Source organism: Gossypium hirsutum, chromosome D01, assembly GCF_007990345.1.
Source record: "Gossypium hirsutum isolate 1008001.06 chromosome D01, Gossypium_hirsutum_v2.1, whole genome shotgun sequence".
Classification (NCBI taxonomy): Eukaryota; Viridiplantae; Streptophyta; class Magnoliopsida; order Malvales; family Malvaceae; genus Gossypium; species Gossypium hirsutum.
The window spans coordinates 7800420-7814746 of record NC_053437.1 but is presented as its reverse complement, the minus strand read 5'-3'; the positions used below and the strand labels follow the sequence as shown (position 1 = coordinate 7814746).

Genomic DNA, 14327 nt, shown 5'->3' with positions numbered 1-14327 from the left:
CCATACCTTTATCCTCCTACTTTTATTTATTTACTTCTTAATTGCATATTTTTATCTTTGGACCTCAAGAACTTGGAGTTTAGAACTAAAGTCCTTCCTTAATTACATTATTACTAATTAATTCCTAGTCCCTAATCAAAAATGTTGTTTAGATAATTGGATTTTGAGGTTTCGACAAAAAATTGATCAAACTTTAACATAAGAATTGATCTAATTATATATAATGTGGTGTTTTGTTGAAATACTATGTACGGACATTGCCCTTGTAATACAGCCCTCTAGGCCCATTTGGGCTTCTATCTTTTTATTCTTTACATTTTAAATTCAAATTTAATAATTTCACATCATCTTATCATACCATAATATACATTTCAATAATTAGTATATATTATTTTAGTTCAAATAACACATTACATCAACCTAAAAGGATTTAAGGCTTTGAGGAAAATAATCACTGATAATAAAATATGTAATAATTCATCCGGATTCGACCCAATGATTCAATCCAAGAATAAAACCACTCATTTCTATCTTTTTTCACAACTGTTGGTCTAGTGCATCAACAACCATATATATGTCAAATAATATTCTGAAAACAAAAATTCTTTACATTTAGCAGTCCTTTTATTTGATCATTACAGACTATATAACTTTCAATACACATATTTATAGGGTGGTCTTCAATCAATTTTAGTAGCATTTTACGTATGACCTATATAATTTTTAATATATATTTACAAGATCTTTAATTACTTTCGATAATATTTTACTTATGATGAATACATAATAACAATCAACGAAAATAATACATATTATATATATATATATTCTATGAGTTACATGTTAACCCGATTTTAAAATTTTTTAAAAAAGAGAAATTTGTGTATCAAAACAAACCTTTCCCCTTTTTTTTTATATCTAAAGAACAAAAACCTAATTAACTAACTTGAAACACAAATAGAAAGCAGTGAACTTCATCATCTGTATGATTTAAGAACAGCTCCACAAAATGTGCAGATTATAGCCTTCCAAGATTTCCAATAAATTGGGACATAACAAAAACGGGTAACCGTTTTCATGAGCCCGACACTTGCTCCGCTGCGGCACCGCAAGCATGTCCCGGCTGCCGGCTTGCTGCTCATCAGCATATGCCTTTGGTCCACTAGGAAACAAAAGCACACCATTTTCAAGACAGACCAAAGAAAAAAAAAAACACACTGATTATTTTTTTAATATTCAAACTTAAGAGGAGGAGAAGCCGAGAAGGGATTTACATAGGACCAAACATCATGTAAAATGTTGAACTATTTGTAGCATTATAGCAACCGTTAGATGTGTGACACATGGGAGTAATGAGGCAGAAACGGTTGGATGTTTTGTTCAGATTACTTTTGGGGATGCTGCCATTGGCAATAATAATGTTTGATGGGTTTGATAGGACAAAGCAGTTGGGAGGGTTGTAATTAAGTAGTAGGCAGGAGGTTGCTATAGAATAGTAACAACCTTAAAAACCTTCCAGGTTTCGATCAATGTGTCACTCATAGATAAGAGTACTATAGTTAATCAAATAAGTCGGAAATTTAGTTGGGGATTTTATTTTACTTTTCAACTAATCATCAAAGCAAACTAACAACACCTAGACATTGTCCAAAACATAGGAACACGGATAGAAAAGCTATAAGAAAATTAATCACACCACGTATTTGAATAAATGTTTTTAAATGTATTGTATTACTCAACAATAAAGTGATTGCAAATGAAGGGAATATATCTATTTATAGTTAAGTTCTCACAAATCCAACGATACAGTTTAAATTACATCAATGGTCAAGATAAAAGTCTCTTTACAAGTCGGGATTTAAGCTTTATACAATCTTATCCCTTAAAATTTATAAATATTAACCCTGATAAATCTAGTTTTATTGGAGTGTTTTATTGGGCCACCAAGACTTCAAGAATCAAACCAATTCAAATGAGTTAAATGAATTCCATTTAATCAATTAACATTCATGAAACGTTTTGTGTTCATTTATCACAGACTTCGATCTACTGCTCGTGACAATTGGACATGTATAAAATTTCATTGTTTATTCATAGTGAATTTTAAATTTTAGAAACAAGTAACCCTTGGAGAGTTTACATAAACTTTTTAGTTGATCAAACTTAAAGGTACAGTAGAGCTAAAAGCGAAAGTTCTGTATATATGAAACATTGTATGGATATTTTAAGTCAAGAACATAACATTCAATAACTCAAAATATAGTTTGATACATTAAAGAGGCTAAATTTAGTCAAGGGTACATAACATATACATATAGCTGTTCAAAATTGCTATTCTTGCAAGGCCATCAACACTGGTATTTCCCTCCTTGAAGATATGCTCCATAGAAGTGTGCTCAAACTTAATAGGGAGGATCCTATGACCATCAATCAAGAGACAGTTTTTTGTTATGAGTTGCATTGTTAGAGATGAGACTAATGACAACCATAGCATTAAGTTCAACATCAAAACATGTTAATAGTTTGCAATATTAATAATCTTGCGTTGGTAACATTTATAAAGTATAAAAATTTTAAATAAACAATTCTTTGTTTATATAAACATTTATAAGCTATTGCCTAGCACTTAATTATTGGGCTTACTATAAAATGTGCACTTGGGGCACTTTTATCTGAACTTAGGTGAAATAATGTGTTAATGTAAAATTTAATTATTTTTGTTATTTGTTGTTGGAGACATAAATAAAAAATTTAAGTGTCACACCCCAAAACGTAAGGGATTAATTGAAATAAATAATTAAGAAATTGAATAGATTTAATGGTTAATTAATGTAAGCATTTCTTAGAGATCTTAGGTTCAAGATACTTCTTTTTCATTTTTTTTTCTTTTTATTTTCAGCCAAGTAGGGTGGAAACCACACTAAAACAAATATTATTGGAGTGAACACTTAATAAGAAATGGGTAATAGCTCAATAATTAAGCATTTATTCTTCCCCTTAATCAAACCAAGTTTGAGCCACACAGTTCCCAAGTACCTTCCATTTAATGGCAGAGTAGGGGAAATTACCATGCCACTCTTAGGGCTCTTAAAATCTAGCTATTTAATCCAATTTTTCCCAATAGAATTAGGATTTTGTTTTCTTTTCAAACCCCAAATAGAATTTCTTTTTCTCTCTCCCTATTTCATCTCATCTTTCTATTTTTTCCTCCTCTTTGCATCAAATTTTACATCCTTTTTGTTGCTGAACATATTTACTTCCACGAATTAAATCATTCTCATTTAATTATTCTTCCATTGATTTTGTAATTGACGATAATCGCAATCCGATCATTGCCAAGAAACAATTAATCAATCTTTATCGGTTCTTGACACATCTCTCAAAAATCTTGATTAATCTTGAAATCAACCATTAATTTTTGTGTAAATATCGTTTGAAAGACTTTATTTAGGAGAACCGGACCAGATTTGATCGCAAGGGACGTCGTTCGGGTTTTCGGTGAAAAGCATGTGTTCTTTTACAAGCAAATTAAGGCAAATTGTGCCTAGAATTAAGGTCACACGAGCTTGTGGACCACACGGCCATGTACATTTGGAACCCTAGGCTAGTTCGCTTATCACACAGGCATAACCCTTCCACATGGCTTGGCACACAACTGTGTGCCTACTATAGGAAATTACATCATTCACCACACGGCCACAATCTGTTACACGGCCTGGCCACACGACTTCAACCCTCTCACACAACCTGGACACACAACCAAGTGACCTCTAACTTTCAGATTTTACAGTTTTACCTAAAATTTTATGATTTGATTAGTTTAGTCCCTGGATAGTCCTCGAACTGTTTTAAGAGTTATATTTCCTTTAATTGAACCCATGATAGTATGAGTACTGGAATGCATGATCTGAATGACGGAGTTGTTATTGTATATGCATGATATGTGAACAATATATGCCTATTGCATCTGTATTACTTATTGTATGTTCAGCATGTTGTATATTACCGTTAAATCGAACACATGATAAGCATATATTTTACTACTGAATTGATCTGTTATAAGTATATTATTTTCTATTGCACCGAACTTTTATAAGCATATTGATTGCTACCGTATTAATCTATTAAAAGTATATTAAATGCTACCGTATTAATCTATTATAACTATGTCATATTACATTGCATGGGGTATAGAAGAAGGATTGACAATTCATCTGTAAATTTTACTGTGCAAACCACAGCCATCAACAATCTATTTGCAAACTTATGTGCACCCACAGCCATCTACAGTGTTTGTCATATTAACTGCAAATATGCCGTTAGTATATCCCTTTTGATTGATATCGTGGTTTCGTCTATTCCATACATTTCCAACAAATCACATTTTACATTTTTCAATCATTGTAATGATGCTTCTGGTTGCAGAATATATAGATATATCATTCTCCTACATCATATCCCAACGGAATTGATACTATGTTTACACTTCAATAAGATAATGAGCAAGAGATCAACTTAAAGAGATTTTTTTTACTAAAAACTTAGAAATTTTTTTAGCTTTTGTTATTTAAAATTTGTGTCTTTATGTCAACATGAGTTACATGTCATATGTCATTGTCTCATTATTTTGTCAATCTCCTAATTTTTAACCGCACATATGAATAAAACTTTTAACAAAAAAAATTAATTTACTTTTTTTATCTAATTTATAAAAATTAATTAATTTATTTTTTAAATAAAAAATAAAGTAGTATAAAAACACTTAAAATCAATTTGATTTTAATATAATCTTTTGTAGCACAATTGGGTTGTAGTAATGATTAAAGTTATAGTCTAATGTGTAGACATCACATGTACCCTTTTTCAATATTATAATAAAAATATAAATATATTGGGACTGAATTGACCCAAAAAATGGAATAACCAACCTCAAGCTAAGATTTGATTTTCATATTTTCATTAAATATGGGAATTGCGTTTTGTCATTTGTGAGGTGCTTTATTTGGTATTTGTCATATAAATTATTATATTATTACTTAAATACTTTTTTAAAATTATAACCTTACGAAAATTATATTATTACATCCAAAAAATATATAAAAAAAATTACAAGTAATACTTGTCATTGTTCTAGTTTTACAGAATTTGGTTTTTTTACCGACAATGTATCTAGTAATAATTCGTAAAATTATTTATTCATATTCTTCAAATGGCACCAAATCAACTGGTAAATTACGAAAAAGAATGGGAAAATTAGGTAAAATGTCGAAATAAAAAAATAAAGAATTAGGTCCTGAATTTCACAAGTTTAGATAAATAGATCGATTTTGGAGAAAGAAACAGAGAACGTGTCTTGAAAAACACACTCTACAAAATGTATTTTCTTTTAATATATTAACTCTTTTGTCAAATGGTTAAATGTTAATAAATTTGCCCTTGAATCTCGGGTTTGATTCAATTTTTACTTAATATTGTTTTAATTATTTTTTATTTTTGTTAATAAATATATTATTTTCAAGTTTTTTAATTCATCTTTTTAATTAATATTTTATATTTTATTATATAATCACATATTTATTATTTTATTTATATACATAAAAGAGTTATTAATTATAAAGGTAAATTTAAAATTTTGAAAATAATATATTTAACTTAGGACTCAAAAATAAAACCATTACCATTTGACAACTGACCAAAAGACCTAATATATTAAAATAAAATGTGTTTTGTGGCTTTTCCTCATACGTGTTTATTTTTTCTTTTTTCAAAATTGGCTTACTTCTCTAAATTTGAGATTTTTTTTTATCTAATTCTCTAGTTTTTTTTTATTTCGACATTTTTGCCTAATTTATTTAAATTTTAAAAAAATATCTGTTTGTAAAGCCATGATGCTTTATGTAAAAAATAAATATTTTTTTATTAAATGTATGTACAAATAAAAATATATAAAAATTTAAATATATATTCTAGAAAAAACATATAATTATAAAAAATAATGAAAATATAATTTTAGAAAATAAAGTAATTGAAAATAAATTAGTTGAAATTAATCACATTATTACAAACATTTAAAATATTTTTTTATAAAAATCCTAAAATATATAATTATGAATTTCTAAAACTGTTTTTAAATTTCAAGTTTCTTTTTGCAATTACTTGAAATTTAAGTAGCTTTTTAAAATTTTATGATATTTTTTCATTTTTATATATTATTTTAACCTTTTAGAAATTTAACTATATATTTTAGAATTAAAAAATATTTTTAAACTTTTTTATATATTATATATTATTTTTCTACATTTCTAATCAATATAATATATATAATACTAAAGGCTAAAATACTAAAAAAAAAACCTTTTGAAAATCAATTGGCTCCGGGTTGAAAAATGCAATTAATTAGACCCTTAATTCAAAAATAACAATCAATTGAGCTTTCTGAATTGCATAGGAATAAATATATAATCAATCATTTAAAAAATTTTATTTAAAAAGGGAGTTTATGCTATAGAAAGTTAATTGATTCCAGATCTTGGACGTCGATAGTTTGAATGTAAAAACATTTTGCTACCTATTTTTGACTTTGATATACATGAAATCAGCTAGAAGATATAGCACATTGATTTGGAAAGTTTCACATTTAAAAAAAGGATAATTATTAATTTCAAAATAATTATCATATATCACAAAATAGATATAAAAAAACCTGAACCACAAATTAAAATTGTAGAAGATTTTTTTTTGAAAAGTTGTTATTAAATTTCAAAGAAAATATATATTAGAATTACTATAAATAGAATTAATTATTACAAAGCATAAAATGAATATAACTTAAATCAGAACAATTTTGGGCATGATCCATAAGGTGGGGCTCTACCCGAACACTATGCATTAACTTATTCGACACAGTTTAAACTTTACGATCAAAGTGATAAAAAAGGGTTATGTTTAAGTAGTGGTGAACAAAATTCGATTTTACTCGAAAATTTTTTTGAATTTCAAGTTAATCGATTTTTTCGAGTCAACTCAAATAAGTAATACAAGTTTTAAGTTCGAGTTGAGTTCAACTTTACAATTCAAATAGCTCAAATAACAGGTTGGTGCAAATATGACATTGATCCCTATCAATTTTGAAAATGAGCAATTTGATCTTTCACTCAACAAAAATTAAAAAAAAATATTTTTTAAAATTCAAATTATTTATAAAAATTCTAAAATTTATATTTTTGAAAAATTTATAAAAATTTTTAAAAATATTAAAAATCTAAAAGATTATATAAAATAATTCTAAAATAATAATTTTTGAGACCTAAATAAGTAAATTAAGAATTCAAGTATATCATATTAATGTATCTTTTTTTTCTTATTTGTTTTGAAAGAGTTTTCAAAAATATATGGTTTCAAATTTATGCGCTCTAATATGAAATTAGTTATATTGTAACAAGATTTTAAATTGACTTGTTTAATTTTTTAATTTAACTTGAACAATTTCATTCCATTCAACTCGACTTGATTCAAAAACAAATCGAGTTAGGAAGATAAAATGAGACTTACCAACTCGATTAACTTAAAAAAATTTTACTCGATACGATCAAATGCTGACCCCTATGTTCAATTCTTCATTTATACCAATCCCAAGTTTTTTTTTTTTGGTACAAGAATAAATTAGACCATGTCTAAATAAACAGACTTAACATCTTCTATCATTATCCATTATTGATTGACGAATATCCTCCTCCAGCAAACCTTTCACAATTTACAGAATGAGGTGGATCTTCATGAATAACCAAGCAATTAACTCTGCCTCTGTCCATTTTAGCTAATTGGTCAACAACTTTATTGCTATCCCTCTGAATGTATCGAAACTTAACTTGCCAATCCTTGGAGTACCAATCAAGTATCAATCTAATTTCATCAATACTACTTACTACTGCTAGATCATTCTGCAATACATTAATTAAAAATGAGTTATCACTTTCAACTTCTATTTGCCTGAATCCTCTATCCCAAGCTAATTTCAGACCTTCTAGAACAGCCTTAACTTCGATATTAAAGATATCTGACATACTTGTTATCATTCTGAAGCCCACTAGCCAGCCTCTACTTGGTCCTCTCATCACCCCAGCTACTGCTACCTTTAATTTGCTCATTAATGCCGAGTCATCTACATTTTATCTTCACCCAACCAGAGGTTGGTAATTGCCATCATTTCATTGTCATTGACTTGCACGACAATTGTCCCATTACTCCTTTTATTTCCAGTGACTTTGTCCAAGCCATTGTCGAGGTGATAAGCTCACAACTATTACGATTAGAATTATTGAAGATAAAATCATTCCTGCTTTTCCAAATGAACCAACAGATAATCGAGAATAAAGTAGCCCATTGACCCTCATGTAGTAGAAAATTACCTTCATTCTTGATATTCCACAACACCCATACCTCTAAAGTTGAATTAAAGAAGTCCCTCCAACCACGTTTAGGAACAATAGATTTCCAAACAGTTTTTGCAAACCCGTAGTCCCTTATAGCATGGATTGTAGATTCTATTGCACTTCCACATAGATCACAATAAAGAATCTGAGTCATACCCCGTCTTGTTCGTTCCTCATTGGTTAGAAGTCTATCTTTGTCAAGTAACCATAAAAAACACAAACTCTTTGATGTGCAGCCACTTTCCAAATTATCTTGTGTCGCTTATTGAGATATGGATCATTGACAGGAAAAAGATATTTATAGGACTCCAAAAGCGAGAACTTTCATGTTGACATCCATTTCCATTTAAGTTGATCAGACCCCATCTCTCCCAATGGCATGTTACAAGCCAAAATGAGATCAACAATTTTTTGAGGAAGAATGAACGATAACCATTGTACGTTCCAACCCTCTTTTGGTAATACAACGTTACAAACTCGAATTGTCTCATCTATCTCCCATTAACCAATATATTTTTGCTTTAACGGTTCCATACCTCTCACCCAAACATCATTCCAAAAATTAATCAGCCTTCCATCACATACAGACCAGATAAGACCATTCTTGACCTCCTCCCAAATTTTAGTTAAAGATCTCCATAAACGCAAGCAATTGCTGCGACGAATATCCAACGAAATTTTCCCATGAATCTTATATTTATTCCTCAATATTCGGACCCATAATGCTTCAATGTTCACAATGAGGTTATAACCAATCTTCAAAAGAAAAAGCTTATTTTGATTTTGTACTCTTCGAATCCCCAACCCCCTATTCACCATAGGTTTACAACAATCATTTCAGCTAACAAGTGATCGTTTCTTACCTGAGTGAGAAGACCCCCATAGAAAATCGTGAACCATTTTTTCAATTTCTTTACAAATCAAAATTGGGATACTTGTCGTAGCCATAAAGTAATTAGGAATCCTCATCAGAATTGACTTTACTAGAGTAAGTCGCCCTGCTAACAATAGCTTCCTAACATCCTATCCATTAAGCCGATTTTGAACTTGTCTAAAATAAACCGGAACGTGTTAACCCCAACTCTATTGTGAAAAAAAGGTACATCCATGTACCTCCCCAGATCATTTACTCTAATAAAACTAATTTTATCACACAAGCTTGTAGCTTCCTCTTCCCTCACGTTTTTAGAAAAAAAGCTCAGGCTTTTTGATGATTAACTCGATGGCCGGAGTAATGACAGAAAGTTTCTAGAACATGTTAGATACAATTCACTCATTTCTCATAAGCTCTGTAGAAGAATACTAAGTTGATAACACTCTAGAATAACGTATTTTTATGTATTAATTATGTATTTATTTTGAGTATAATCCTGCTAATTTGAGCTGTTTATGATCTTTTATCTCATAAGGACTAAATTTGAGGCAAAAGTAAAATCAAGGGCCAAAAGCGTGAATTAGAGATAAAATGAGTCAATGTGCAACACAAGGAAAAGTTGGTGCTAAAAGTGCAAGCATGGAGGATACAAGGGTTGAAATGCAAAAAGAAGAGATTTTATTCTATTAAACTCTATTTTAATTATATTAGGATAATTAATATTAAAATAATTATTAAGGATTATTTTTAGGATTTTATTTTATCTTTATTTATCTTCAATTAAATTTATTTATCTTTTAGGAATTTAAGTAGGATTAGAATATCTCCCCTAACACTATAAATAGGGGGTGAAGTGACTCAAAAGGGGATCCCATCTTTTTCTGTAAACACTCTCTCCCCAAAAGTCTAGGCTTTTATTCTTTTCATATTTCTTTTCAATAAAATCTTTATTTTTATTTTATTTATTTTCTTTTCTATCACAACCATGAGCCACTAAACCCATCTAGTCGAAGGTTGTCAAAAATTCCTAAAAGGGTTCATGAGGCTTAGAATCCGTACTTAGCCTCCTCGCTGAGTATTCATCATTTCTCCGCACTACGGGGCTGACGCTTCTGTCCATATCCTTTAAGAAGTAAGTTTTTTAACGTATGCAAAGGCAGCCGCTTTGTATGTTTTGGGAAGGTTGCACAGTCGGTTCGTTAGCTTACTGCGTCAGAGGTTGGCGAGCCCAAGAGACAAAATGGCGTGGGATTCGCCATTGAGAAGCGTTGATCTAGTATAAGAAGATCTCACAGAAGCGATTGTTGGCTAGAGTCAGGTTTCACTAAATTGTAAGTCTAAATCCTTGGAGCTGGTGGTCGTAGGCGTTCTCTTCCACTATAACTGGCTTATTCGGTTTGGGAAGGATCATCTAAAAGTCGAAGATTGAACCCACGGTGGAACGAGACAACTGGAGGCTAGAATCTCCCATAAGAATTTCCTTTCTCTTAACTCTATTTTCAATTTCTCAAATTTTCGATTCAATATTCTTAATTTTGTTTTTATTTTATTCTTCATTCCAGATCTGAACCTTTAATTCTGTTATTTTTTTATTTTTTTCAGGAACGTAGGTTGTCTTGGGCAAGACTCTGCCTGGGATTCTACAGAATAAGATATTGTGCAAATCTAGTCCCTGAGGATTTCAGCCTACTTTCCTTTTACTATTCTTTTTCATTATTTATTAGGGATAAGATTTTTTTGGTACTTTCAACGACCGCATCATAAGTCATCTACGAAGAATAACTGTGAAACACCTGGACCATGTCGATAGAGCATTAGTGGTTCCCGAAGCTTCTGTCTATTAGCAGCATCGACTAGGTCTCCTAAACGTTCCATTCTAAGAACAAACATATATGGAGATAAGAGGTCTCTCTATCGCATTCCTTTGGTTGGTAAAAATGTCTCAAAAAGTGTACCATTCTACAAAAGTTACATAGATACCGAAGATACACAACGTATGATTAAATCTACAAAAGACTCCGTCAAACCAGCATCAGTGAGTGCATCATGGAGGAAGTCTCACTGAACCCAATCGTAAGCTTTTTCTAAATCAAATTTAATTTTCATCCAACCCTTTTTACTCTTGGTGTTCTTCACTGTATGTATCGCTTCTTGAGCAATTATGATGTTGTCCAAAATGTGAAGCTATGAAACTGGACTGATTTTGCTTAACAAGAATTTGCATCAACCTCCGAAGGCGAATCACCACTGCTTTATAGTGTTTGTCCCAATACTCTTAGGAATTAGAACTAATAATGTCCGATTAAGTTCAGGATCCAAGCTTCCCCCTCATAAACACCTTATGAACCATAGTATAGACATTTTTACCCACGATATCCCAATTCGCTTGGTAAAATTTCACATGGAACCCATCAACCCCCAGTGCTTTAAAAGGTGCCATACTAAATAAGGCCTAACAAACCTCCTCCATTCTGATTTCAACATTTAGAGAGCTAATAAGATCATCTTCTAATTTTGGGAATCGCCCCTTAACAGGGAAGTCATTTACTGAATACGTATCCATAGTATAAAGACTGGTAAAATACTCTATAGCATGACGTTGTAAGAGATTATCATCAAAGCACCATTCTGATCCGTCAATTTTAAGTGCTTCAATTTTATTATGTTTCCTCCTACTTAAAGTACGACTATGAAAAAAATTTGTATTCTGATCTCCGCTAGCAATCCATTCATACCTAGATTTCTAAAACCACAGTAACTCTTCTTGACTTAAAATATTTTCAATTTCCACCCGAATATCTACTTTCTTCAATCGAAGATGTATAGAATTGCATTATTCTAAGGTTTTTTGAACACGGTTGAACTCCTTGATTGCTTCTCTTTTTCGATAAAAATATTTCCAAAAATAACCTTATTCCAATCATTTACCAAGTTCGTAAAATTCCCTAAATTTTTAACAATATTGTCGTTATCTTTCCAAGACTTTTTGACAACATCTCAAAATTTCGGATTTACCAACCAACTGGCTAGGAATCGAAAGGGTTTTTCCCCTTCTCTTCTCCTTGTTGGATTAACCAATACCAGGAGTGGTCGATGAACTATCTTAAGTTTATACAAGTGACGAACAGAGGTGTTAGGAACAACCATTTGCCAATGATCATTACAGAGCGATCGATCTAACTTTTGAAAAAGATTCCCCATATTCCAAGTGTACATAGGATCCTGAAATCCCAAATCTATCAATCTATGCTAAAACACAAAGGAATTAAATCTACTACACCCTACTTTATGGGACTCAGACCCACATTGCATTTCTTCGCATCTCAAAATGGCGTTGAAATCACCTTCTATAAACCATGGCTCAATATCTGCAACAATCATTCCCAAATCTTCCCATAAGAGTTTCCTCGTGCTTCGATGGGGACTAGCATAAACAACAATGCACAAAAAAGATGTATGATTTTGTTTATCCCCAACTCACATATTGATAAACTGTAAATGAATTTTTAAAATCTCAATACCTATACTGTCATTCCAAAGTACTCAAATTTCACCAGAAAACTTGATGGTTTCAACTCTAAAAGAATTATCAAACCCCATTTTAGAAACAACTGAATCTGCTTTGCTCCCACTGATTATGGCTTCAAAGAGTGCTAGTAAATCTGGCTCGAACTCATGCTTATATTCCCTCAAGAAATTACAAAACCTTAACGGACCACACTCTTAGTAGTTCCAAAAGAAAGCCTTAAAATTTGTATTAATCATATAAAAAAGAGAGATGAAATTACATACCCAAGCTTCTTCACGCAGATAAAACTTCCTCTAAAGTTACATCTTTAACCCCGTTCTCTTCCATCACACCCCATTCAACAGTCGTAACACCTTGGATTTCCTGGTTGAGACCTTGGACAATACCGTCTATCACTTAAGAAATCAGAAGAGATGTGGGGGCCCCTTCCGGTAGGAGAATCCGTCCTTGATCGGTGTTTCTACTCAGATTGTTGGGCGTAACAACAGGACATTGTCCGAAAACTTCTCCTACTGTCTCTTTTAATTTTTGTTAGTTGTTCTTTCCAGATTCTCCACTCCACCACAATCCCCCTTAAAATATAATATCTTCATTACCATATTTTTCCTTTTGTTTAACCCCTGTCCAAACGATTGAAAAACAATTGAGTCTATCCCTTTGTCCAAAATTCTTGAGCCTATCATTGACCCATCATCGAATGGGTTTTCATTTAATCCAGTAAAACAGACTTGCTTACTATTGGGCTTAAGAATATTTGAATTAGCCCGCAACCTATTTGCAACCACCCCTTTATCTTTACTCATATTACTCTCTTTTTTAAACCCTTTAGACTTAATTTGAGTAACTGTCTTCTCCTTAGCCAGCTCGTTTATCCCCGCAATCACCGTCCCAGAATCCAAATTTCCCCTATTATCATTTAAATCAGACGATTCACTATCTTCTATCCCCTCGTGATTTTCACTAAGCATTTCAAACCTAGATCCTTCAGCCTTCTAGTCACTGTTAACGTCCTTTACTTTGACCACCATCATGCGATTCTGACGCTGTTTGCGTTCAACCAAAATCCATGGCCCAAATTGTTCTCCCTCCGATCTTCTTGCGTCGTTGCACCTCTACCATGATTCTCTACCATTGTTCCTTCAGTTGTTTCTCCTTGTTCAACTCTATGTGGACATGAATCGTACGTGTGACCAACCCTCTCGCAACCGAAGCAAACTAGAGGCAGTGATTCATATTCCACACATTGAATTCTGCCGTCAATTTTAACCTTTGAAACAAACGGATTACCCAAATCTATGTAGACTACGAGCCTTGCAATTTGTCCCATTAAGTTATTATCCGTGTTCTGATCAATTTTCGCAATAAGGCCAATTGCACTTCCAATGACTTTGAGTAAACTCTTCGTGTACAATCCTTCTGGCAATCCGATCAATCTAATCCAAACTATCATATTCTTTGGGTAATCTTGATCTGTTGAAAATGCCGGTGTCTA

At 31.5% G+C, this 14327-nt stretch overlaps 1 protein-coding gene and 1 long non-coding RNA gene across 2 annotated transcripts; both read right to left on the bottom strand.

The window, feature by feature from the left end:
• Window positions 1–780: 780 nt before the first annotated feature.
• Window positions 781–1288, bottom strand: LOC107917562 (uncharacterized). The gene has a single exon (XM_016846891.2). The coding sequence runs from the start codon at window positions 1182–1184 to the stop codon at window positions 978–980; it is 207 nt and encodes a 68-aa protein (XP_016702380.1). The 5' UTR covers window positions 1185–1288; the 3' UTR covers window positions 781–977.
• Window positions 1289–12333: 11045 nt separating this feature from the next.
• LOC107917028 (uncharacterized) lies at window positions 12334–13391 on the bottom strand. Its single transcript, XR_001689675.2, has 2 exons — window positions 12828–13391; window positions 12334–12730 (listed from the first exon to the last, which is right to left on the bottom strand). It is a non-coding gene; the product is annotated as an uncharacterized lncRNA (long non-coding RNA).
• Window positions 13392–14327: the final 936 nt, after the last annotated feature.